This window comes from Heliangelus exortis, chromosome 5 (genome assembly GCF_036169615.1).
Source record: "Heliangelus exortis chromosome 5, bHelExo1.hap1, whole genome shotgun sequence".
NCBI lineage: Eukaryota > Metazoa > Chordata > Aves > Apodiformes > Trochilidae > Heliangelus > Heliangelus exortis.
Window position 1 is genome coordinate 26,813,214 of NC_092426.1, and position 26,727 is coordinate 26,839,940.

Below are 26,727 nucleotides of genomic sequence, written 5' to 3' on the forward strand. Positions count from 1 at the left end.
ATTGTCCACAAAGCATCAAAATCCGTCCCTTTTGTTTTGCAACACAGTTCAAAGTAGCTGAGAAACTTAACAAGAATTCTGGTTGGGCAGCATGGTATCTGTTCTTTAACACAGTGTGAAATGCTGTGTGAACATGGCAAGACGTACATGGAAGGTGCAGTATATGAAGATGCACTTGGATTACATCTTTTAACAAGTACCTGCATAAATTCTATCAAATTTCAATGATAGAAGTACAGTTTTCCTGGGGCAAAGTGCTTCATCAGGAACACAGTATTGAAACAAGGGGTCTTGTTTCAATATCTAGGATTTCAAAGTCATGTTTCTAAGCTGGATAATTGCATACAAAAATATAACATAAGTGGAAGTTGAGTCTGAAATCTTCAGCAGTAATTAGAGGAAATGGATGTTTGTGTAATAATCTGGTAATTTTTTGTTGTTCTTAGTCAAGCATTCTTCATTGCTTTTTGCTGTTTGGGATAAGCATGCAAGTGTGTACATTTTTTTTCTTCTGAAAGGGAGGTAGCTTGATTTATGAGTGGAATTGAATCCCATCACAACACAGAATATACAGTAAAAGTACTCAACTGTGAGGTTTACTGTCTGGTGCATTTTTCATATGTTATTGCACTTTAAAAACTACTAATGAAGTTACAGTTCTGCTTGATTTAAAAGTTTTAAAATCTTGGACCTTCTGCTCTGTATCCAGGTATTCTTTTTTCAAGTTCTCTGGCTTGTAGTCTTTTGATTACTTTCTCTTTTGTCTTGTTCTTACAAACGGCTGTCGAACATCGCTGTTAGTCCTACCTTTTACATTCTTGGCTTCAAATTTCCCTGCTGCTGACCAAATTATTCCTATATACTACAGGAGTATTTTATAGGAATATATTATATACAGTCCAAAATATTCCTATATTCAGGAAAGCAATCAAAGTGCACATGATATTCTCAGCTTTTTTTCAGTTGAATGAGAGACCATCGGTGATCAGCACTGCAGATGCAGAGGGGTCAGTGTTAACCTCACATTGTTACATGGCTCTGCAGGGGGAGAAATTTAAGGCTTCTGTATATAGACAAAAAGCAGAAGTTGGCTGAATGCTGAGGTTCCTGCCACACAAGGAGTAATGATGTGTTTATGCTGACAACTTTTATTCATCTTTGCCTTCTCTTACTGAAGGTCCTGGGGCAGACTTTATTGCTGTTTAGTGTGTGGAAGTCAGTAAGTAAAGAAAGGCTCTCCTGTCTTTGGAGTAATAATAAATATCTTTCTCTAGCAGTTGAATATTCCCACTACAGTAAATTTTCAGTGTCTAAATTCCAAGTGCATCTGAGCTGAAATTTAAATTCTTTTTTTATTTGTTATCAAATTAGTAAGATTCTTTTATTGTAGTTTATTGAAGCTAGATTATTTCTGTGAGTGCTATAAATTCCAGCTAGGATTCCTGCTGAGGATAACTCATTCTTCCATTCATTCATTCATTCCCTGGGCAATCGAATCTCCTATCTGAAGTTGCTGGGAGTGTGATCTTGCTTTCTTGCCTTCTCCAGACCTCTGTTCCTCCTTCTGTTTGTCTCCAGTCGTTAAACGATGCACTGTAACTGCTGGATTTTGATCTAGGTTTCATTCATCTATAGTTGAATTTGGCTGGTTGTTTAAGGTGGTTTTCTGGCCAGCTGGTAAAAAGAGCATCATACTCAGTTCCTCTTGTCAGAAGTAAGCCCGAGGGAGTTGGGCAGAAGTTTTGTTGATTTGGGGAGATGCTCTAAACAAGTATGTGTAAGGGCTTAGCACAGGCTTAACCATCGATCTTCTTCCCATGCAGTCAGCTCGGATGGGTGGGTAATGATCATCCCATTAAACTTTTAAAACAGTGCTGCAGGAGTAACATTGATCTGAACTGCTAATGACTAGAGCTAAACTTGTCAGGCTGGAAGGCCTTCTCTTAAATGTATTGGGTCACTTGTTAGATAGATAGATGACAATAAATATTGCTTTCTGAGGAAAAAAAAACCACCATGAATTTGAAGTAAGTTAAAATAGCACTGTGATGCAGTGAAGGTCAACTTGAAGCTATGAGCATGCTTCAGCTGTTTTTCAGCATTGTGATGGTTACAACATTGAGTCAGCCAAATGTCAGCTCTTATGAAAACACTGGTAACTATTACTGTTAATTTTAAAATTTAACTTGTTACAATTACTCATTTTTTTACTATTACTCAGTACTGGCAATGAGTAACAGTGATAATTTTTAGAAGAATAAGGTCCTTTGTGCTTCTCTGCTAGACTAGTCTTTGGTATAAAATTGAATCATTAGTTTTATATCAGATTTAATACAGATTTGTTGTAAAACTTGTGGAATTGGGAAAAATATAAGTAATTAATAATGATATAAGTTAAACAGCACTTTATTTTCTTCACTATGTAGTAGATTTAAGGGACCTCGATTGTCCACAAGATCCTCATCTGAGTATCATGCTTAGAGAGCTGAAGTTGATCTAACTTGTATTTGAGCAGCACTTGTTCCCATCCCTGGAAGTGTTCAAGGCCAGACTGGACAGGATTTTGAGCAACCTGGTCTAGTGGGTCATGTCCCTGCCCATGCAGGGGGGTTGGAACTAGGTGATATTTAGGGTCTCTTCCAACTTCAACCACTCCATGATTCTAGGATTCTGTGAAACTGGAACAATGAGAGATCAAATACGAGAAAAGAAAATAAACTTGTGAGTACATACTTGATCTGTGTGGTAGTTTCCATTACTTGTGCTGATGTTCCTTGAAATGATGAGTCATAATTCTGAGCCTCATAAAAATGAGGCTTAATTTTATTAGTGAGAGATCAGTTAGGAGACTGCTTTATTGCAGTTTATTTCTTTGTTCTGTTTTTGTTTTGTTTGTTTGTTGTTTTTTTAATGCAGAGGCAAAATATGCCATGGGGTAAAAGGAAAAGTAAAATTCATTAAGTTGCCACTTTTGCTTGTTTCTTTTCATTTGTTGTGTTTTAATTTTTGTCTTAGACTTCCAAGAGAAATAAGTACAAGAGTCTGTGGACTACTTCCCTCAGCTTTTCCTGCCTGAGTAGATAAGCTATCACAGAGCAAACATGATACACATAATAGATCTGCTTGGGTTTTTTTGTCTCTCTTATAACTTTTTCATGGGTGGTTTGTTAGTTCTCACATTTCTCATATCTCACATTTGCTGAAGACAGCTATGCAGATCTCTCTTACTCCAGTTCTGTCACCTTTTTATTAAAAAAAAAAAAAGACTGAGTCCCTTTTTCTCTTTGTGGTTTGTCAGGAACTTTAAAAACTCAGTTGCTGTTTCCTTTTAATGCTTGATTCACCCTATATTCCTTTCAATTTACGGGGCAATATTCCATCTAGTACTTATTCTAAGAGCTTTTCTGAGCTCTTTTCTGATCAGTCTTGAATGATCCTGCTTGCCAAATTGACAGTCAGAAAATGAAAAACTTTTTATCAGTAATAAGTAGGAATAACTTCTGCCTTGTTCAAGAAATCTTTTTGACAGTTTTGTAGCAGAGTATAAATGTAAAATAAACCTACCTTGTAGGAAAAAAGAGGGAATTTTGATTGATCTGTTTTTGTAGCACTGATGGGCAAACTAAATCTTTTAATTAATTACTTCAGTTATCTAAAGACAAAACCAAAAGGATGGTGTGTCATGCAAGCTAGAAAATTCTGATTTTTATCAACCATATATACTTTTCCATTTTTGTTGTTGTCATAGTTTGTGTTTCTTTCAGTGAGACACACATTTATTTTTCCAGTTTTCTTTTTCAGATTGAGAAGAATAGAAATTGTACCACCAGAGGAAGGGGACTTTCAAGTTTGATTTCCATGTAAAAATAGGCACAACTTTACATACTTAGCCTGTACTTGCATCCATTTACTACTGTGTGAGAGCCTTCAAGAAAATGCAGTATCAGCAATGGCTGATGAAACAGTCACAGTATTTTATGGTGTTTTCCTGGCACACCACCTGGCTATGCCAGGCCTCTAAATAGAGTGTCACCCATGTCTGGACAGTATGTGTCTAGGTTTGATGTTTCCTTCTGCACTTAGAAATAGCCTGGTTACATCTTGTGTGTATAACAGGGACATGTTTAATATTAATCAAACCCAGCTAGTCTCCACATTCTGTGCTCATGTTCTGTTTTGCATAGCTTTTTTAGCACTGAGGTGCTCTCCAATCTGACAGCAAAACCAACATGCTGCAGTAAAAACTTGATTCCCTATGTTTGCACCTTCTTCTCAAAAGTTTGTATGCCTGTGCTCTTCTTTTATCATTATTTTTGGACCTTTATAGGTATCTCTGGTGTGCAGGCTGAGAACTCATTAAAGGGAGTCTCAGTAGTAGATAGTTGTTTTTGGAGCAGTGAATACACCAGTACTGGAAGGATCTGGTCTGTGATTTATTTTTTTTTTGCTGGATGGTTTGTTCTCTGTTTCTAGAAAACTAAATATTGCATAATGAGCAATCAGCCTCCATAATTCAGAAATGACAGAAGCTTTCCTCTGAGGAATATTAATGTTACTAGCCATGCTGCCTGGTGTTCATTATTAAGATGGTTAGCAACACCATAATATTTTTATTTTTTAATTTAGATTACAGAAATAATAATAAAAAATCCAGTTAATATTAGCAAATATTTGCTTATATAATAGAAGTGTCATATATGTAGAAACATTGCAATAATAACTTCAGGGGAACAAATTAAACTTTTATTTTGACTAACATTACCAGAAGAATGTATGTTGGCAGTGTGAGCTGTGGGCAAGCTAGCTGACAAAATGTGGACTCATCCAGGTTGTCAGGGGCCTTAAGAGGTCTTTTTGTCCAACTTTTCAAGTTGGGTTTACTCTGAGTTGAGACCAGGTTGCTTAGTGTTTCTTCCAGACTAGTCTTAGAAACCCCTTGAGAGTGTTCTGCAGTCTCAGCATCTGTCCCAGTGGTTTATAATCCTTACAAAGAAAATCTTTTTCAATTTATGATACTTTGGTAGTATTCCCTCCCATACACTTCAGTGAAGAACCTGTTTTCATCTTGGTAATCTTCCCATGTCAAGGATGCTGTTGGGTTCCCCTGAGCCCTTTCTTCACCATATTAAACCTCAATTGCCCAAGTGTAGAATTTTTTAAAATCTACCCTGTGTTTTAAATTGTTCTCAATTTCATTCTCTTAAAGACAGGTAGAAACCTGATTACGTGTAAAGTAGTACATAGCTTGTGTTTAATGTCCTGCCACACTAAGTTCAAGTTGGTTGAGGTTTGACAGGAAATGGTTTTGCCCAGTGATACTAATATTAAAATTATATCTGAGAGCTGGAAGAATGGATTGATAATCCTGTCTTTTTTTACTGATTGTAATGTACATGAATATCTCAGAACAGTTGAGTTGCCTTTGCCAGCTCTGCTGGTTGTTGATTTAGGCACAAATGCTGTTGTATTGTTTATGATTTTATGATAAGGACATAGTAGCTTATGATAGTATTTCAGATTAATACAATAAATATTTTCCACCTATGTTTTTTTTAGATATATTTAATGTAATATAATAATTGTATTATGCTTTTTTATTTATTATACTTACTTGTTCTGATTTAGAATTAATCTGAGTTCACAGAAGAGAATTAAGAAAGTATGAAATTAACCAATTTGTATGGTGTGATGAGTCTGCCCAATTTGAATGTGACATGTAAACAGCTAATAATATTTATGTAGCTCCAGTTCAGTGGCTTTTGGTAAGATGTTAGCTAATAAAAATTGTCAGTATGCAAGCCTTTAAAATTCTTTGGTTTGTAGTTTTTTTTTTTTAATAGAAAAAAGCTTTTATTTCTGATGCTTTTTAAAAAGTTGATTTTTGTGTTAACTCCTTTTCTAGAAAAATCAGCTCCTGATATCCTTTATCCAAGAACCTGGAGCATCAGAGAGAGGGTTTTTACAATGAGGAGAAATTATCTGCTAGGTAAGTTAAGTGTGACAATGTGTGACAACTACTTGTGATCTGTTTTGGTTGGAAAAACAGACGAGTTGTAATCCTCAGCTCTGTATGTAAACTGAATCAGATGCTGTGGCAGTAGGTAGGACACTGGGGCAAGCCTTGGGTGCAGTGAAAAGGAGGGCTTGTGAACTGTACATGTAACTTCCATGCTGAGCAGTGAGGAAACCTTTCTCAAATATTCAAGGAAAGATGTAATCCTACTTTTTTTTGTATTTAAAAAAATGTGAGGATAGAGCTAAATTCTGTGAATGTTTGAGGAGTGAGATAAGTACTAAAGTGTGAACCTCTGCATACCTCAGCAGATAAAATATATATATAGATAGGTATGTATATTTATCTCTGGTTGTCATTTTATAGTGTGGTGCTGTGTCAAGGTGCCTGGTATTTTAGGTAAATTTGAAGTGGCAGTTCATTATAGTAAATTAGATGTAGCTAATTTCCTTTGTGAGCATATTTCACGTTAAAAATGTGTAAAAAGTAGTAAAGGTAACCTTCTGCTGAGTATTTGATGACAAACCAAGTACTGAATTATTTACCATTGCTTTGTATTGTCTGTTTACTGTTTGGTGGATCATTTTACACTATAATATTGTAACTGCATAGGAAAAAAATTTCTTTTCAGCAGTCTCTGTGGCCTCTGAAAAGAATAACTTGTGTGGGAGTTTAAAAGATGGCTAGACATTTTACCAGAATCTCCTTGACTGTTTTTGTTGGCAAAGTCTGCAGAATATTGTATTTTGTAGTTTGAGGCTATATGGCACTTACATAATGGACAAAAAGATTACCATCAGAAGTATTTTCATCTTGATTTGCTTCTAGTTAAGCCTATTGACAATGTGGAAATTCCCAGAATAGTCTGGGAGGTGTATTTAAGATATAACTTAGGAGTTTTTGAAACATGCCTTTTTCAGGTGTGGGTTTTATTTCTGGGGGAAAAGAAAAGGCAGCATTAGAGGTTTGTTCAGCAACAAAATTTTTTTTTTCTTTATGCCTTGTTTGGCATTCAGTAAAGCAAGTGTTTGAATAAGACATTAGGTTATCTATTTGTGAGGATAATTAACATGAATTTGCTAGGTGTAGGTTACTGCTATTGCTGCACATAGTTCTAGATTGCAAAAGTCATTGTATTTGTGGCCAGCTGATCATTACTTTCAAGTGTATCACTTCATGCAAAACAAGATGAAAAAAAGATAGTAGTTCAGTGAGAACCCTTCTGATTTATCTTAAGTATATTTAAATTTAATTTGTTTATTACGTCAATATAATTATCTGAGTTCCAAACCCATGAAATATTACTGAAGCCACCTAAATAAATGTACTTCAGTGTTCTTTTTTTTTTAATTTTAGATTTTCCTTTGAAAGTTTTAATAAGTCAAGCATAAACACAATATGGTTGCTGACTCTCTAGTAATTTTTTCTTTTTCTGTTTAGGTGTTTAAACTTCTTATTCAATCACCACTTATTATATGGAGAAGAAAATGTGACTGATTAACACATCTGGTAGTTTGTTTGGTTTTTTGTTTTTGTTTTTTTTTTCACTTCCACGGTGTTTGAGGAGAGATTTGAGGAAATTTCAAGGAATGGAGTTAGCTCACAGTTTACTACTTAATGAAGAAGCATATGGCCAGCTTGGTGAATTTCAAAAAGCAGAGTTTGTTTTTGAATGGCTACAGTTTTTGGAAAGACTTTTACCAGTCACTAGCAAAGTAAGTATTAGGAGACTTGAAAAACAACCACATTACAGAGCTGTATCTCTGTCTATTTGTTATTATCTGTATAGTATATATACAATAGTATATATCTGTCTATTTGTTATTTTCTTTAGAAATAAAGACCAATATTCAATTTCATTTGCCTGGTGTCTTTTCATGTACACATAATGAAAGTATGTTCAGTGTTAGTTGTAGGTAAGTTTCTAAATGTTTACAGGTATTTGGTCACAGTCCTTCAAGTGGCAAAGCCACTTGTGCTATGAAAAGAATTGGAGAAATAAGTATTAGGGGATATAATTTATTTTTTTTTATTACTACATGATTTTGCAACGCCATGATAAGCAGTCATGCTTCCACACAGCCTGGCACAATTATTTAGTTGTTCTCTAGCAAGCAGAAATGTAACATCCTTCTTTGTTTTTTATTTTCCTAATTGAATCCTAAATGATCTGTATCCAACCAACTCATTGAGCCACTGTTTAGTGTGTGTTAAGTAGCATACATGGATATTTAACAGTAAAGCAACCTGTGCTATTTAAGAGTTACATTATTTGTGTTACATCATATAAAGGAAATACTCTGCCAGGCTCTTAATTTATATTTTTTTAAAAAACTTTTAAAATTGAGATAGGAATAAAATAGGTTATTATTTTTGAGGGAAGTTCTTTCCTTTGTAATGCTCAACTTCTTGAAACTTATACAGCTTTTCTTTACTATTTAAATTACTACATTTTTTGTGAATCATTTTCTTTTAAAACAGGCATAAAAGAAGCAGGAAATGGCAATTTTGTTTCAGCAAAATATAACTGTTCAGATGCCACAGGGAAAAATATTCCTGAAATGCTGCTAGAAGAAATTATGCTCTGAAAAGTATAATTTCTTTTTCAAAATAAGAATAAAATAATCACATATTCGAGATGGTTTTTCTTTAAGTAGAACAGTGCAATAAAATGTTAATTTTGACTAAGTATGTCAGAGTATGGGAATGGTAATAATGAAAAATAAAGAGAATTATCTTTAACTACCTTGAAAATTTTAGTGAAATGTAACTGGTTACTGATTTTGTTTCCAGGCTGATATAAGGGAAAACCAGAAGAAACTGGTTGAACAATTGACTTCTTTATTAAACAATTCACCAGGACCTCCTACCAGACGGCTTGTTGCCAAGAATTTAGCTGTACTTTATAGCACTGGAGAGACTTTGTCTGTTTACCAAACAATTGACAAATGCAATGAACTAATTCGCAGTAAAGATGATTCACCAAGTTATCTGCCTACAAAACTGTAAGTCATTTTTTTAACCCCAAACTTTAAACCTAGTCATAAGAAGAGAGGTACATTTACAAGGTGAGAAGTTATTATTAAGATAGGGTATGCTTCCTCATTTCTGCCCATTGTGCAGTAAAAGCTTTGTGCCATATAACACATGTAATTTGGGAGCCCCCCCCCCGATTAGTATAATTATCGTGGGTGTATCCAATTGTAAAAAAACAATTTTTATTTGGTATTTAATATAAAAAATTATTAGACAAATATTACAAAGAGAAACTGCCTTCACCTGAAACCTGAAAGCAAATTCAAATTCCTTCCTTGCCTCTAGGTATTGTAACAATTTTATTTTAATAGTTTAATGTATGTTGCCTTCCGAGCAAAATAGTGAGTGGTTCAGTATTTTAGAGCATTTTATATATTCCTTTCTCTGTCTTTACTGGAAAGTTTTAGAAGGAAGTTCAGCTGCATGTCGTGGGGGGAAAAAAGTCAGGTAACTTTCAAGATTAATAGTCTTTCAAGAGCAACTTATGTTGTAATTTATGTGAGCTTGAAATATATTTTTCTTCCATGTTTGGAAGTTTCTTGATATGATTCACAAAAATATAATTAAAATGAATTGTGTTAAAACACTTTAAAATCACATGACTCTTGAAGCATTTAACACAGACACAATTTGGTGGCTGATGGGAGTCAGTGTAGGTTGCATACTTAAAACAAAATTTCTCCTGCCTAGCTGCCTAGTATTTACTGGATCCACTGGAAAAAAATACTTCTGGTTATTTGAAAGCTAAGGTAAAGTAATTCATTTAGGAGTGTAGGGAAGCTGAACTTGCTGTTATCATTTGGAACTGTAATGACCGTAGTACACTTTAAGGCAAAAGAGTAAACTGAGGCTGGATTTTATGCTTTATGTTTTTGTTCAGTGAGGGCACAAAGCCAGTTTGCAGTACTTACTGCTGTTTATTGAATAAACCATGCTTTACTACAGCTCAGACAGACACTGGTTTTTACAAAAAAGATTAGGAAAGCTTTTCATAAATAACATATTTAACATTAGTAAAAAAAAATATATATATTTACCCTACATGATGTGTCTGAGTTCACTGCCACAGGATGCAAAATAGAACAAGGATTATGGTAGTATTACATATTGTATGTGTGTATCAGGAACCAAAAGAGTAGAAGACAGCTGGTGATCTCAAGCCAAACAGTTGAAAATCAGGCCAGAGAGAAAACCAGTAACAGAGTTATGAAGGGGCAGGTGTTTGAGTGACAAGGACAAGGTAAAAATAATTCTGAGAACAGGCAAGTACAAGAACAGGCAAGTAGTAAAACAGGCAAGTACAACTACAGGCAACTACAACAAAATGCTGTTATTCAGTAAGTTTCTTGATCCAGCTGGGAAACAGTATGTAGTTAGTGAAAAATATCTGAAATATTTGTAACTGAACACCTAAAGCCTACCCAACAGAACAGAGAACTATGAACTCTTATTTCAGGATATGAAACTAAATCTTAAGGTGAAGAAATATTATGAATAACCTTCATCTCTGCAACAATGCACATCTTTCACTGTAGTGAAGAAAATTAAAGATAAAAATAGAGATAGTAAAACATCATTGTGCATTAATGATACAGTATACAAAGCAGAAGAGAATGTCTTCCTCCTTTGCTTCACATGCTAATCCTTTCTGACAATCCAGGTGAAGTTTCCTGAAAATACATTTTTTCAAGGAGTCAGTTGCATTTTTCAAATGCCATAGTATTTTTCGTTTTCCTCTTATTCCAGCTGACCTTTTGTGCAGCCTTGTGAGTTAAGAGTAAGTTTGCTTTGACGAATCTAGGTCCTGCAAAATAAATTACTACTGGCTTCTCAACAGTGAGATGCATTAACATCATAGTGGGTTGTAGTATGGGACAGAGTTCTGTGGGTCTTCCTACCTTTGGCTGCAAGATTCCATGCGGGAGGAAGTGGGATGATGTCAGCATAGCAAGAAGGGATGGTAGAGTCCATTATCCATAAGGCAAAAGTGGCAGAACCAGACAGAAATGGCAGATATCCAGACACAGAAGCAGAGAGGTAGCTGGGGGAGAAGAAAGAAGGTGATGTTCAGAATCCTGCTTGGTATTAAACTATGGGGAGAAGATAAGAGATGAAATGGAGAAAAAGGTAGCAGTAATATTTCTTAGTTCAAAATAAGGTTTGGAAAATGAATTTCTTGTACTGAAACTGAGACAGCAGGCTACAGAAACGTAATTGGAACTACGGAACTCTTTATTAAGCACTATCTTTCATCTTGAACTACAGGAATACCAACAAGAATACCAAGAATATTTGGTGTTCAGTGAAGAAAGACTTGGTTTTGTTGTTGTTTTCTTTTGTTTGTATTGTTTTGTTTGTGTGGTTTGGTTTGTTTTTTTTTTTAAAAATCTTGATGGAAGTGTTGTCTTTGTTTGCCATCTGTCCATATTAGCATAATGCCCATGTTGTCTGGTAGCAAAACTTCACCATCAGTGTTCACAATATGTTGGTTCACATGGAAACTCTTAAATACAGATTCCAGTGAATTGTTCTGTTATCTCATAAATAATAATTTTTCTTCTCTCATATAAGTGGGAGACAGAAATATTTTAGGCAAGCATTTTAAGGAGAACATTAGTTAGGTTGGCGTCTACTATTAAAATTGAGTGCCATGTGAATGCTCTGTCAGATTGGAAAAACAGTTTATATGTGAGTGCACTGGTTACTGTACTTCAAATTAAAAATTTTACACTAGAATTGTTTATAAACCATGAGCCTTTTGAAAGCATTTGATTGGTCAGCAAACTTTAATAGCTGATCTCAGTGCTGTTTTAGTTAGATGTTAAGCATCCTAGTTCTGTATTTTTTTGGGGACCTCTTAAAGTTCTATTGTTAATGCAAAATTTGAGATAAAACAACTTAAATATAGAGTTGTGCATCAAGATGAAGGTGTGCTGCCAGAGAGGAAAAAACATGGGCAGAGAGGCTTTTCTCTGCGAAACTTGTAGAAATTCACAGGCTTCCTTGGAAACTTCTGGCTCTTGTTTGTGATTTCACAGATAGAGTGACTCAGTAGTTAATACAGTTTGGACCTAATAAAGAAACATCTGTGAAAAAAATAGACAACTAGAGTCATAATACAATCCTAGAAGGCAGTCAGAAATGCTTCCTGAATTCTGTGCTTTGAACTTTTATAGAAACTTAATTATTGATGTGCAGAAGTATCTGGATTCTCTTTTTTAGTTGCCTGGATGTTACTCATTGACAAACATTGCCAATTTGTTAGAAAAAAAAAGTGTTTGCAGGTTATGTCATGATATAATGAAGTAGTTCTGCTCTATCTTGTTGTTAGTTGTGGGGTTTTTTCCCTAATATGTTAATATTTTTAACACTCTTGCCAAAATTAATTGTTATAGATTTTTAAATAAAAAGAAAAGTTTTTTTCTTAATTAGTTATTCAAAGGAAAACACTTTAAGCAAGTCTTTCTTTATTTCATTATTATTTTTTCTCAATATTTAGCAATTTTTGCTTTTCCTAAAGGAGATGCAAATGAGCACAGATTCCAGTTGTCAGTGTTTCATCTGGAAACTAAATTCAGAATCTGTGTGCTGTGAAAAGGACATGGATTTACCTTTTTATTTCCTTCCAGGTGTTCCCTTATTAGATATTATTATGCATAAATTCCAGGATTTTAATAACTAGACCATTTACAGTCTACTGTTGACCACTGAATTGTAAATAAACATTTGCCTGACTACTACAGCATCTGCTGTAGGCTGCATGGTGCAGGGCATATTTAGTTAGAAATTCATGTTAACATTTAAAGTTGCATAGGAAAACTGTATTCCCATCTTAAGATTTACTGGAAGATTGTGTTACCTGAATTCTTATATTATCCAAGAAATGCCACGTAATTTCTCAAGCCTTGCATCTGCATAGAGTATGAGTATGTGCCACACACAGACCTTTTTTTTTCTTCTTTTTTTCCCTGCTTTCCTTTTGATAAACCACTTACATTTTTGAAACATTATATTTAGTTTTGTTACTTGCTCATTGGTTACCTTAGTCGTCTTAACCCCTTCCATCTATTACTGCATCCATTTTCACCCATCTTTGGATTTGCTTTTGTTTTAGTGCTGCGGTGGTATGCTTGGGCTCTTTATACAAAAAATTGGGAAGAATTTTGGGAAACAGTTTTACTGACACCGTTGGGAATGTGCTTAAAGCAATGAAGAATGCAGAGGTATTGGAACAGCATGTTTAAAAAATGATTGGAAAAAATAATTGATGTTTACTGTTGTCAGCCGGACCAATGAATAGGAGAAAGTGCATGATACCAAAATATGAAAAAATTGTGGAAAGTCACAGAGAAAAATCAGTATCTAAATTCCAAAGAGTTACTAGAAAGTTAAGGATTACTAAAGGATGGATCATAATTCTTCTCAAGCTGATTTTATGAATAACTTCATGAAGTAGAAAATTTAATTTCCCTATTAAGGAGAATTAATAGGAATAAGTTCCAGCTTGTACTACACATTTTGAGTTTTAAACTGCTATTGAGTATTTCCCAGTAGAACACAAAATTACTGTTTTCACTTGCTTATAGTGTTATAGAGCAAGTTAACTGTTTTAAGTCACTTCCCCATAAAACAGTCTCTAAAAGTTTAAGAGACCCAAGCCATAGTTTACCTATTTCAGTAGGCGGCATTTTGTATTTCCAAGAAGCTTAGGGTGACAAAACTTTAACATTTCTCTTTTTCATTTTTCAGTCTCAAGGTCGTTATGAAATCATGCTTAGTTTGCAAAATATGTTAAAAGGTTTAGGAGCTGCTGCTATCCCCTGTCACAGAGATATTTACAAAGCTGCCCGATCCTGTTTGACAGATCGATCCATGGCCGTCCGCTGTGCTGCTGCAAAGGTAAATGCTCTAATAGCTGCTTTTATTAAGAAAGCTGTCTAAATAAAATTCTACTGGCTGGTGAACACAGCACTAAATACAAGTGTTTGTTTATCTTTGTTTCTTTGATACAACCTTGGCAACAAAAATTCAAGTAATTGTAATACGAAACAACATGCTTATTTTGTTAAGGAGAAGTGTCTGTTGTATAGCAAACGAAGATTCATACTGAGTGCTTTTCCACATAAATTTTTTTTTATTTCCTCTTTTTGTCTAGTGTCTTCTTGAACTTCAAAATGAAGCAGTATTTATGTGGACTACAGACCTGGATAGTGTTGTGACCTTGTGTTTTAAATCCTTTGAAGGTTCCAATTATGATGTACGATTAGCAGTTTCAAAACTTTTAGGCACAGTATTGGCTAGAGCCCTAACATCTAAACAATCACCAGGTAAAGCATATACTTTGTTTGCTGATTCATAATCTGTAAAAATCTGTCAGATGATCAGAAATCCTTAAGTTCTGTTGGAGCCTGAAGCAAAAATCACAACGTAAGCTTTGTTTTCATATTTCTGGTTTGGCCTTTTTTTGTAATGTTTTTCATGTGGAGTGCTGTGTTTTTCATTCTGTTAACATACACACAGGTATATGTAAAAAAACCAATACACAAGAAAAAATATTTGTTAAAATTATGTTTTGTTGTTACAAGATGTAACAATGTATGGAGAGAAATTAGTAGCCTAAAAAAATTAAAGGCAAGATTAATTTCTGCAGTGGAGATAGCACTAAGATTTGTGGGAGTGTCGAACTGAAGAGTTAAGGTGATCTTTTCAAGCTGTTTTTCCATAACCATCAATACCACATCTGGATTGTCTAGCAGTACAAATGTAGTCAGAAGGATAACGGAGAATGCAGTTTTGTTCACTAAACAGACCATGTTAACAGTTTTTGTTGATGGTACTTGATCTAACTGAGGTATCCTGACATAAAATTAACATCTCCAGTCTTTGTTGTCATTCAGACTGGGCATTTTTAGTCCCATCTTTGGAGCTCAAAGCTAAATATCTAACTGTAACCTGCGCAAAATATAATAGTTTGTGGAGTAAGTGTGATTCAGGCAGTTTGTTCTGCTTTTCATGGCATCATAGATCACCTTCAGTGCAATAAACAGCAAATGACAAATGTGCATTGGCCATACAGACCTCTTTGCAAAAAGAGCTTAGATTAGATGGTAAATACTGAGGGTGTGTGTAAATATATGTATACGTATTATTTGATGGTCTAAAGTATTTAAAGATAGCTGAAGCAGAAAAACTTGAGAAATATTGTGGTTCACTGGAGTACTGGATCCTAAAATGTCTTGGGTTTTGTTAGGAAGCTGTGCTCAAACAGCTTTTGGATTTGACTTTGCTACTGAATTTGTGCAAATTGTTGTTTCTAAAACAATTAGACTTGAAATTTTTCTTCTATAATATAAAAATGTTTTACAGAGCTACGCTGCTAAAAATATATATCTGTTCTTAGCATCCAACAGGCATAACTTCCGCAGAATCTCTTTGGAAGAAGTGTTGGAACTGCTGGGGACTGGATTTCTGCGCGGAAGCTGTGGATTTCTACGGGCCAGTGGTGATATGTTGAAAGGGACCAGTTCAGTCAGCAGAGATGTCAGAGTTGGTGTCACCCAGGTTTGGATTACACTACTTATGATTTTCTGAGATTGCTGAACAGTGCTATAGTAAATGTTCTGCTTTCCGTATATCTTTTACTTCACCTGTAAGGAAATGTTTGTAGTTTAAAATAAGTATTTGCATCTTGAGTTCTGCTAGGAAGAAAAGAAAAATATTTCTGATGTTTCTTATCTTACCTGATAGTTTGAAATTTTCAAAATTTAATATGTACTACTAAAGAAAGCTTCAAATGGTGTAAATTTCAAGTAAGTGATATAATTAAGTATTTTCCAAAAAATTTGAAACTGAGCTTAATGTCAAAAAACTGAAAGGGAGAAGTTACAAGAATTTGAACAGAGAATAATTCCCTTCTATATAGAGACACTGGCAGTCCCATTCTGAAAGAATGGCTCAGCTTTGAGTAAGTGGGTGACAAATAAGTAAAACAGAATTTGTACAAAAAACCCATGTATCTCTTTGCTATATTCCAGGGTGTTCTGCTAGAGGATAGAGTCTTGTTGACTGAGCAGGTCTGAAGTGAGACCATATAGTCAGTCCATACTAGTAGATACATAATACTTTTTTTCAAATAATATCAGATTGGCTTCTTGCTGTAAATATTACCTTAAATGGCATTTACTTGCTAACTCCTAGATATTCAAATGTTAAATCTGTGAATCAAGACCTAAAGGTCATGGTGTACATTTACGTATCAAATAGCTGAGATTATTGTAGTGAGTTATGATCCCCACACCTCTTTGGTATGTCCTCTTTGCCAGTAGGGGAGTTTTTCAGTGCAATTCAACTTCTGCCGTGCCAAGTCTGTAAATTAGCTTGAATTACTGATAGGAGCTGCCAGACTTTGTACTGAAACAGCTAGAAGGTTCTCACAAATTGTCTTCTATGCTCAGATCATGCTGGGTATAAGCAATAATTTCTGGCAGAGAGACAGAAAAGCTGGGGAACAGAAATACCTTGACAGTTATTAGCCTAGAAAATGCATGCCAGACTCCTAGGGTATGCTATGTACATGGTGCTTTTATTAGTTTTCCAGTAATAGGTATTTCAGTTCACTGTTCTGACTATTTGTACTGGTTTTTGGAGTTTGTCTCCTTTTTCATGCCTTACTCTGTTAACACAATAGTACCTATGCCAGATGGTACACTCTGACTGTACCAGGACAGTTGAAATAGTTCAATGTTTCTATAAGAAAAACTTCCAGAATTATATGTATATCATTGCTTCTGAACAGAAAAAGTTGGATTTATAAAATTTATAACATATTATGTGAATTGCATCCATAAAAGCTGGTTACAAAATTGCATCATAGGACAGGCCAAGAAGCCAGTTCCTCATTGGCTGTGCAGTAGCTTGAAGTACATCACGTGTTCGTGCTCTGGCAGGGGGGGTTGGGCTTGATGATCTTTCAAGGTCTCATCTAACCCCTAACATTCTGGCATTCTGTGATTATATATTAAAAATACTGTAAGATGACTTCTTACTTACAGAAAAGTAATTTATATTTGTTCAAGACACAGACAGGTTCCAGTTATAGTTCAAAATGTAGCCATGGCTGTATGACTCTTCACAAGTCTGTTTATCCTGTTAAATTCCTCAGTTTTCAAATCTGTAAGAGATCTAATTTAGTGGTACATTATGAGGCCTAAGTAGGGTTTGTCAAGAACTACTAAATACTAACAAGATTTAATACTGCACTTTCTCCATCTACAGTACTTCATTTTTACATGAATCATTTAGTTGTTAATATTAGACATGAGACAAAGTATGCATAAGGAAAATATAGATCTGTGTTGATATGGGTAGTAATTAGGAACCCTCTTGTGAGGAATTTTGTGTGTTCATTTGGATATTCTCATTTTTATGTACTTTTTTCTCAGTGGTAGAATATCTGTTCAGTTAAAAAAATTCTAACATTTGCACATAGAAGGTATTTGTAAGGGATGTGGCAAAATAAAAAGTTTTGTGGTGATTAGGTTTGTAAAGTGCAACATCTTTCTCTGTTGTACTTCCATTGCAAGGCAAACAAAATTTGCTGCGATGAGGAGCAGTGCTTGAGGGGTGCAAATATTCCCTAATTCAAAGCATAAAATAACAAAGTTCTCTCAGGTTTATAGGTTATAGTTTTGTAAAACAGTAGTTCTTGAAATGCATTCATACATTAAATTTGGGTTCCATGTGCAGAATGTTAAATAGCTGGAAGCTGTTGTTCAGTGAGACCAAACACAATGTTTTACATAACAAGTGCCTGAGCAGGGTAACCTGCCACTTCTCACACTCTGGAATGGAATAACATGGGCAAACACTCAAAGCAGGCTGCAATGCTGCTTGTACAGTTCTAGTAGTGACTCAAATTATTCTAAGAGACTCAAAAAACATTGCAGATACCTAAAAGTGAGAACATACATGATTTCTAAATGCATAAATGTATAAATAATCTCAGTTCAGCAATGCTCTAGTTTTGGCAATATGCAAGATTAAAAAAATAAAAAATGTATGTGGGATTGCTGGCAGTGGTTTTTCCAGATGATTTTGCTCTAAAACATGGCTTCTTTTCAAATCTTTTCCAGGCTTATGTGGTATTTGTCTCTACATTAGGAGCACAATGGCTTGAAAGGAACTTCTCTGCCTTCCTTTCCCATATTCTAGATCTGGTGTCTCAGTCTCACCCTAAGGCTATTCAGAGTCAGATGGATGCTATCGGCTGTCGCCGCTGTGTTTCATTCATCCTTCGAGCTACAGTTGGAGGCCTTCTTGGGGAAAAAGCTCAAATTGCAGCTGCCAAAGAGATTTGTCAGGCCATCTGGAAACTGAAGAAAGTTGTGGGTATGGGTCTAACAAGATTATCCATTGGGACTTCTATTTTCCCTTTTCTAAGTGATTGTCCAACTTCCTAATCCGGAGACTGCAGAAATAGAATATATAGTGCTGATTTATTACCATAATAATGTAGAGGGCTTTTGATGGACTGCTTTGTTTTTAACTTGGGCTGGTTATTTGTTTGTATGTATCTGTGTGTCTGCCTGCTGTACCCACACAAGTGTAAACATGTTTTTAACACTTCTTCCCTGGCCAATATAATTTTAACCAATTACAAATACAATGAAATAATGAATATATGCAATAATAAAAATAGATCATACTGTAAAATAAGTTAAATTGGCAGTTAATAAATAGACAGATTCTGCCTTCCTGTTCAGAGCAGCTGACACTACTGATGGTTCAAAAGCACACTGATGTTCCCAATTGACAAAATGAGCATTTCTCCTGGAGAAAACAGATCTCTTGCATGAAATAGTCTCACACACAACTTTCGAAAAAGCTGCTGATCTCCCACCAGTATCTTTGTAGGGTAAAAGAAAGAGAATGCTGGACGTAGCCAGTACAATTGCATACTGTATCCTAGTTAAGTATCTAAATATTAAATGTCTAAAATAATATAACCGTGTATCAAAAGATGAACTTTCAAAAAAATGCCACATTCTTGCTGCCTTCTTTATTCTCTGCCCCACCATTTTGCTTACCACTGTTTCACCCTTTCTTTTTTACTGCTATGGAGTAAAATCTGGGAAGTTTTTTGAAGCATGACCTCTTTAAGTCACTTCTGCTGAGGCTAAGAATAACATGCTTCTTACTCCATTACTTAAAGATAAGCAATTTGGTAGTTTTCATTTTATCTACCCTCCTGCCTTGACAGACAGTATTACACTATTCATTTGAGTAACAGAAATGTACTTGTCTGACTGATAAATAATGAAAAATGGTAATGATAAAATCTCATTTGGTAATATGAACAACTTACCATAGCAAAATCCTTTTCTGCTATTTTTGTTTAATTTTGGTAATAATTTCATGGGGACCTTCCCATTTTGTGTTATCAGATGCTGCATTGGGTGAGAGTAACATGGAAGCAAGAATGAGTACAACAGATGTAACAGGGAGTCAACACCTGCTCGTGTGTGCGCTTCAGGAACTCGGGAGTCTCATCCATGGCTTGGGAACTACAGCAGCACCATTACTGCAAGACTCCAGTACAGGTACAAGCCCTGAATTATCTTGTGAACCAGAGTAGAAAATATATTCCTTTGATCACTGTGCTGTTCTCTGATTTCTTATGGCCAATCTGTTGGGATTCTTTGTTTGGCATTGACTATAGCAACTTTCCTTCTGAAGTGCAGTCTCCTCTCCTGGGCCTCTTTAGTCCTTTTTTCTTTCTGCCTTCTGTAGGAAATCTTCAGGCATTGCTCAAAGATGTCAGTGTCTTCTCTGTCCTGTATTAGTATGTTAATTAAAAAAATATATTCAGTATCAAGTTTAACTGCATCAAGTTGTGTATTTCAAGTCCAACATTTCATAATGTTTATAGTAAATCCGTTTGATTTAGCTAGAGATCTTCCTCTACCTTTACTGTTTTAATTTAGCTGCAACAGGATTTTTTTTTTGATGGGTTCAAGAGGACATCTGTTTCCACTGCATGGATTTTTGCTTCCTTGAGAATACTTACAGATATTTTTCATCCATGTTGGTGAATAACTGCATAAGATGCTAGCTTTTCTTCATAATGTTTTTTTTTTATCAGAGTAACTTTTTAAAAAAGTGTTGATATATTTCAAGTTGATAAGAAATGTTTCACAATAAAAATCAATAGTACTTTTTAAAGAGAAGTATAGAAAATGGATAGTGGTACGTTCACCAGTCCTCTGTATATATTTTACCTGTTTGACAATCTTCTTGCCGCCTTCTTAGGTGTGATTATTCATTTTGTTTTTCAGGAGTTCTGGAAGCAGTTATTTCTGTCATTCTTCATCCCAGCATTTCAGTCAGACTAATGGCAGCGTGGTGTTTACGCTGCATTGCAGTAGCATTGCCCTCCTATGTGTCCCCCCTCTTGGATCGTTGCATCGAACGTCTTAGTGTATTGAAATCCTCCCCAGAAGCAGTCACTGGCTACAGTTTTGCTGTTGCTGCTTTGTTGGGTGCAGTAAAAGACTGTCCTTTAGGAATTCCACATGGAAAAGGGAAGGTATGGTCTGAATAACTTACTTACAGGTAGTTCTTCAGTGGCTTTGCAGTAGTATTTGCATGTATTATTCCTGACAGGATTGTATAACCCAGTATACTGATGAAGTATTTTCCTTCCTCTGGAAGGGTCTTCTAAAGTACACCACAATTCAGATAAGCAAGTGTTTTTCTCACATGTGTCAGGACTGTGAATTTCTCAGGAAATGTCATTGACTTCTACTTTTTTCTAATGTGGAAGTTTGTTTGGGGAGAATTTTGTTGTCTTGGGAGGGAGATCAATACTGCGAAGCTGTAAGGACTTAAAATGAACAGTCTAAGGAAAGGCTTAATAGTAAAGAAAATTTCTTGAGTAGAGTTAGGTTTTTCAGAATTTTAGTCTAAAGTCTTATTGCAAGAAAAAGCCTTCTGTAATTTTGGTCACGTTTGACATTGGATAAAATCAGAAAGTTGACATTTCAGTGGTGTTAGTGGTGAGAAAAGGCTGGTCTGGAGTGAATACAACTGAAATGTAAAAGACTTTGCCAAAGGAAAATATATTACTTTTATAAAAAGTAATTAGGAGTATACATACAGATCTGTTGAATGCTGTGATGTTTAGAATTAAGTTTCCTGGACAGAAGCTCATTCAAACACAGTTAAAGCCAAATTAATGTTTTCCAGACCCATCAATGACTCTCCAGTATACAGTTCAGTCAGTGCCTTACATCAATTTATGTATCTATTTTTGTATGATCTTGAAAAATCTTTTGTCCAATAGATACACACTTTCATTTTGTTTTACAGAATTTAACAGAAACCTATTCACTAGTGCAGATAGGATACACTGTGTTCTGAAGTTTTAGGGATATGCAGATACCAGACCAGGAAAAGAAGCTGTTTCCATCTCAGTGAGAACTTTATCCATGGAGTTATTCACAATTGCAAGAACATGGTGCAATACAAGCACCAGCAGTACCTGCTAATTTTCTGCATAATGTAGCAATTTACATTCTGAGGTCTGAAAATACCTGTTACAGAGCCAGTAGGCATTGAGAAGAACTGGCACACTTTGTCAAAAGGTTTGTGTTTTGGTTTTTTTTCCTCTTTTTATTACAGCACTCTAAATGAAAGGAATGCATTAGTACATGAGGAAGAATGTTCCTTGCAGTGATTCCAGCCCACCCTATCAGCACAGTTCCATGCCACTCCTTACCAGACAGTGCTTGCCACAGTTGTCAACACTCAAACTCCCAACTGATGATGAAACAATTTCTAAATATAACAACAAAAAAAAGCCTGTTTTTCTTAGTCTTTAGAAACTTTTTTTGTGTGTGTGATTGCTGAAAGACCATGAGGAGAGAACAAAATGAGAATTATTTGCCTGGTTCTGTAGATAAGAAGTGCCATTCCAAAACTGTACACCTAAATCAAGCTAAAGTTTCTGTGTAACAGAGAAGCATAATTGTTAACAAAGATTTCTTTTAGAGGAACAGAATAGCATGAAACAAGGCCAGGAAGAGGTATGGGAGGGCACAGAAAAGTGTGGGAGAAAAACTGTATTCTGTACTAAGCTGGCAGCACAGAGAACAGTGGAGCTGACAAAAGCCCTTTTCCATTCTCTCCTAGGAACACTGCCAGATTCCAGACTAGCTTCTCTTCTGAGGAGCTGAAAGAGACCAGTGTTAAACAGAGCAGTTTTGAAAAGGAAATACCAAACATAGACAGTGGTGACCTGGACAGAAGCTGCTTTATATTAATGCATTTTCCTTTGAGAGAGTGGTTAGAGTTGCAGGTGGAACCTATTCAAGAGAACAAAATAATTAGTGGGTTTATATATATTTAGCATTCCATACTGGGGCTTATACTTCAGTTCAGGAAAAAACTTTCAAAAATAAGACAAGTACATTGAGAAAAAATTGTCAGAAATCATTAAATTAAATTCTTTCTAGGATGCTTGTTTGTTGGGTAATTTAAATATACTAAGATGTTAGTAAATTTTAACAATATAATTTAATAAAGGTGCATTTTAATTTTAGAGAAAAATAATTTCCATCTATGAAGAATCTGTCAAAATAAATATCTTCATTTGCAGCCATCTGATAGCATTAGGGAATTGTGAAAACTAGTATTTTCAGACTTAATATTTCTTGAAAATTTGGAAGTGTACTCATTTAAAACTTTTGTGAAACGGAAGTTCATCTGCAAACCTTCATGAAGTTTTATAGTTTTCCAAATAAAGTATAGGAGGGTGCTGTCTATAGTGTCCAAATAAATTATACTGTGTAAAATATTACAGGTGGAAATTGGCTATACTAAGGCTTTTAAGGATACTATTGATAATGGCACTTTTTACTTGTAATACTAATTTTCAAGCTGTTGTTTTGGCAACCAGACATAATGCAAGGTGTAAGAAATACTTTTTCAGGTATATGTGAAGCATAATTGAAGCAAACCATTTGTAGAATATTTTTAAAATTTATAGTCATACTCTGGTAATTGATCATAGACATACTATGTGCTCCTCCATGTAAATTCTGAGTAGCTTGAGCATGGGTAACAAGCTCAGGTTGTTACCTTGCATTTAGCACCGAATTGTAGGCACATGCTGTTGTTGTGGAGAAGCTAAAATAGGATTTATTCTAGCTGTACTATGTACTATTCTAACTTGTTTGTTGATTAAAAGTGTCAGAGAGAATGATAGACCTTGTTCTAAAAGAGGGCTAAAGTGATCATTACCACATTTGCCACTTCTGACCTCTAATTCATAGGTCTTGCACTATCCCTTTTTCTACATAGTGGCCTGAAGAGAATATCAGAACCCTTTTATCCTTGCCACACATATTCCTGTAAGAATTACCAGCTCTCATTTTACTGCTCATAAAAGGAGACAAAGCAGCAAAGTAACTTGCTTAGTACCCCACAGGAACTGCTGAAGCTGTCCCAGACTGGTATTGAAGCTGGGCATTGCAAATTCATGAGCATCAGTTTCTTGCCATAGTGTGAGAAGATGGCTTTCTATTTTGGACACTGAAATAGGATTAAGTATCACAGCAATAGTGTTGAAAAAACATTTGGTAGTTGCTAAAATGCTGAATCTCTGTTTTTCTCTTGAATTTTGAAGGTAATCATGACAGTAGCAGAGGATTTGTTGTGCTCTGCTTCTCAGAACAGTCGCCTTTCACTGCAGCGAACACAGGCTGGATGGCTGTTGATAGCAGCCCTCATGACACTAGGTAGTAGCTTTCTACAATTTTTCTTAAATTAAAATAATCTGTTCTCTGTTCTTTCTCTGACTTTAGTTCTTGCAGTGTTTTGTTTATTTTAGCACTACCCAATAACTCATAAAAACCAATGTAAATCAGAACATCTAGGAAAACTTTCTCACAGTAAGATGTAATTTCTTCCAAATTTGCTATTAGTTCGTTGGGAGCAATGTCTGAAAAACTGTTAGTGGGTGGGACTGCTATTAATAAAATGTAGAATATAAACTTCAGAATCAATCTAACAAAATGTCTTGTCATGAAAAGTTATACTCATATTTTTTAAAGATATATCCCATAATAAAATGAGTTAGTAACTTGTATTTCACTTTTCTTGAGCATTTGAAACCTTACAGAACTTCCTGATACCTACCAGTGGTCAGATTGATTGTGATCCATTATTTATTACTCATGAAGAATGTATGTTACCAGTTTTGTTCATATTTTTAAGCATCTTTCATGTTTTCAGCTGTTACTTCTGCCTAGGAGCTCCCAGTTTTCTTCTTAGGTTAGGGAAAACACACCTTGTACATTGAACTAAAGCAAATGTTTGCTTTTCTGAATCTCACTACTGATTATCACATCTCTTTTATCCTGGTGATCCATGGGGTCTGTACTTAGTAAAACAGAGATTATAGTTGACTTTGTGAGTTACTTGTAAATGTCTCAGTGGGTATGTAGTTATGTATGAAAATGGAGTAGCAAAACAGTAAACATTTAAGAAATTATACATATATATATATATATATATATATGAGAGACAGATGGGAAAGTAGCACGGTTTTCTCCACAGCTGTAATGATTTTGCAGACATAGATAAAAGAATAAAAAAGAAAATACAAGTTTATTAACTCTTACATTGTCATGACAACTGATGTTGCTTACAGGTCCTGCAGCTGTCCAACACCATCTGCCACGAATGCTGTTACTGTGGAAGTGCATCTTCCCATCATCTCCTAAAGACCTAGAAACAGAAAAGACACGAGGAGATTCGTTTACCTGGCAAGTAACACTGGAAGGTCGTGCTGGTGCTCTCTGTGGTAAGTGGGGTTTACTGTGTCTTCTTCCGTATATTTGTAGTTTGAATGTTTGTTTGGTTTTCCTTCTACTTAATATTAGGTTTTTTTCACTGAATGGTAAAGGATATGTTCACCCCCCAACATACATGCTTGTATAGATATGTTTACCTATGTATCTATATACGTTTCATTTTTATAAGAAACAAAACACAGAAAAAAACAAAGACAGTTTTTCTTCTTGTGCTTCTAATCAGTTAGTTTCCAAATAGTCAATGGTATCAGGAAGGTTACTTCTCCTCTCTTGTTTAATATACATATCACAATAATGAATGAGGACCCAAACCAGGACATGCTCTGTTGGTACTATCCAGTTTATTATGGTTCATAAATAGCAGCTCTGTTTCCTAATAGCTGAATTAATGTAAGCAAAATAGAATTGCTGAGTCAGTCAAACACATTTGTGAGAATGAGAAGACTCATGTAAAAACTTCAGTAAGGAAGTTGCAATTCTCAGCCAGTAAAGAGTACTATGTGTTTGACTGCTGTCCAGGAGGTTGCAATTTTTTCTCACTAAATACTGTGAATTTGGGTTTCCAAGAGGTGACTCCAGTGATCTTCAAATGCTTAATGCATTACGCAGTACTAGTACCTAGTACAGTGACCACCTCTCTATCTCTTTCTCACTACTAAAATCTTTTGGACAGTGTGGAATTCAATAGTAGTATCATTTTAGGAGTAACCTAAGCAATTAGTCTTGAAATATTTTATTTTTCTTTTGAAAAGTGGTCATTAATAGTCTATATAATAATAACCAAAATAAAATTTGTAACTTTCATTATTATTATGATAGGGGTAAAGGGGCCATTTTGAATCAGTGAAAACTCTGAAATATCTTACTATGATTAGCATACCCATAGCACAACTGCCTTTACATCCTCCTGTACTACCAGATACTTTATAAATCTTGAAGTTTAATCCTCCAAACTGTTGTTCACTTCATGCCTGACCGTGGGTACTATGTACCTCCTAATTCATGTAACAAATATAGATTGAATATAAGTAGAATAATTACACTAATCTCTCTAGCTCTCTAGGTATTCTTTGAACTACTACCTCAAGATTTATTTTCTGTAAACAATGGAAAATACTCGTGTATGTGTAAGCTATTCCTTAAAGTGAAGTAATTAAGTGAAATTTAAGTAGAAAACCAGCAAAGTCAGCAGTAGGTCATCTGATCATCATCATTGTTCCATTGTTTTCTTTTTTCATTTGTGTTCATTGTTTTCTTTTTTCCTTTTCTAGCTATCAAAAGTTTTGTTTCCCACTGTGCTGGTCTTCTTACGGATGAAGTTGTTCAGAGACTTCTTCCTCCTCTCCCTAGTGCTGTCGATTTATTGACACAGTAAGTGTGTGTATTGAACTGTTAAATGAGATTCTGGTTTTGAAAAGCTACAGGCAAATCTTCTTGTATTTGAGCTAGTGCACTTTCTAAAAAAATTCTTTTCAAAGTACAAAAATTAGGGAATAGAATTCAGCTGTATAGCTGAAGACTTTAGCTGGCAGAATGTGCCCTGAAGATTCCAGATTCATGTAAAAATGCCAGAGAAGAAATTATTGTATGCTATTGTTAAGTTAATATTTTTTATTTGGCTTTTTTAATTAAACATGCACATATGTGTTTAAGTAGGATTATTTTTTTATAAGATTAAAAACTAAGTTCAAGAGTATGCTTAGGCAAAAAGTTTTACCAATGGGCATTTTTAAAATATAAATTCAGAGCTAAGCTGGAAAGGGGTTTATAATTTTTAAATTTTTGCCTTCAGAATATGTATCAATT

The 26,727-nt window shown here is 35.0% G+C and overlaps 1 protein-coding gene across 5 annotated transcripts in view; it reads left to right on the forward strand.

Annotated features, from left to right (window-relative positions):
- The window catches only part of HEATR5A (HEAT repeat containing 5A), a 61,807-nt gene that overhangs the window by 3,081 nt on the left and 31,999 nt on the right, over positions 1-26,727 (forward strand). For 4 of the 5 annotated variants that reach the window (XM_071746182.1, XM_071746183.1, XM_071746185.1 and 1 more), the window contains exons 1-12: positions 7,462-7,728; positions 8,807-9,018; positions 13,164-13,272; positions 13,799-13,948; positions 14,205-14,376; positions 15,450-15,610; positions 18,181-18,436; positions 19,492-19,647; positions 20,383-20,633; positions 23,733-23,844; positions 24,759-24,911; positions 26,193-26,292. In XM_071746182.1, the coding sequence (XP_071602283.1) occupies positions 7,603-7,728; positions 8,807-9,018; positions 13,164-13,272; positions 13,799-13,948; positions 14,205-14,376; positions 15,450-15,610; positions 18,181-18,436; positions 19,492-19,647; positions 20,383-20,633; positions 23,733-23,844; positions 24,759-24,911; positions 26,193-26,292 (1,958 nt within the window). In that variant the 5' untranslated portion in view covers positions 7,462-7,602. Of the gene's footprint in view, positions 1-5,902; positions 5,987-7,453; positions 7,729-8,806; positions 9,019-13,163; positions 13,273-13,798; positions 13,949-14,204; positions 14,377-15,449; positions 15,611-18,180; positions 18,437-19,491; positions 19,648-20,382; positions 20,634-23,732; positions 23,845-24,758; positions 24,912-26,192; positions 26,293-26,727 lie in introns of those variants that run through there. The other variant, XM_071746184.1, reaches the window with a different exon arrangement.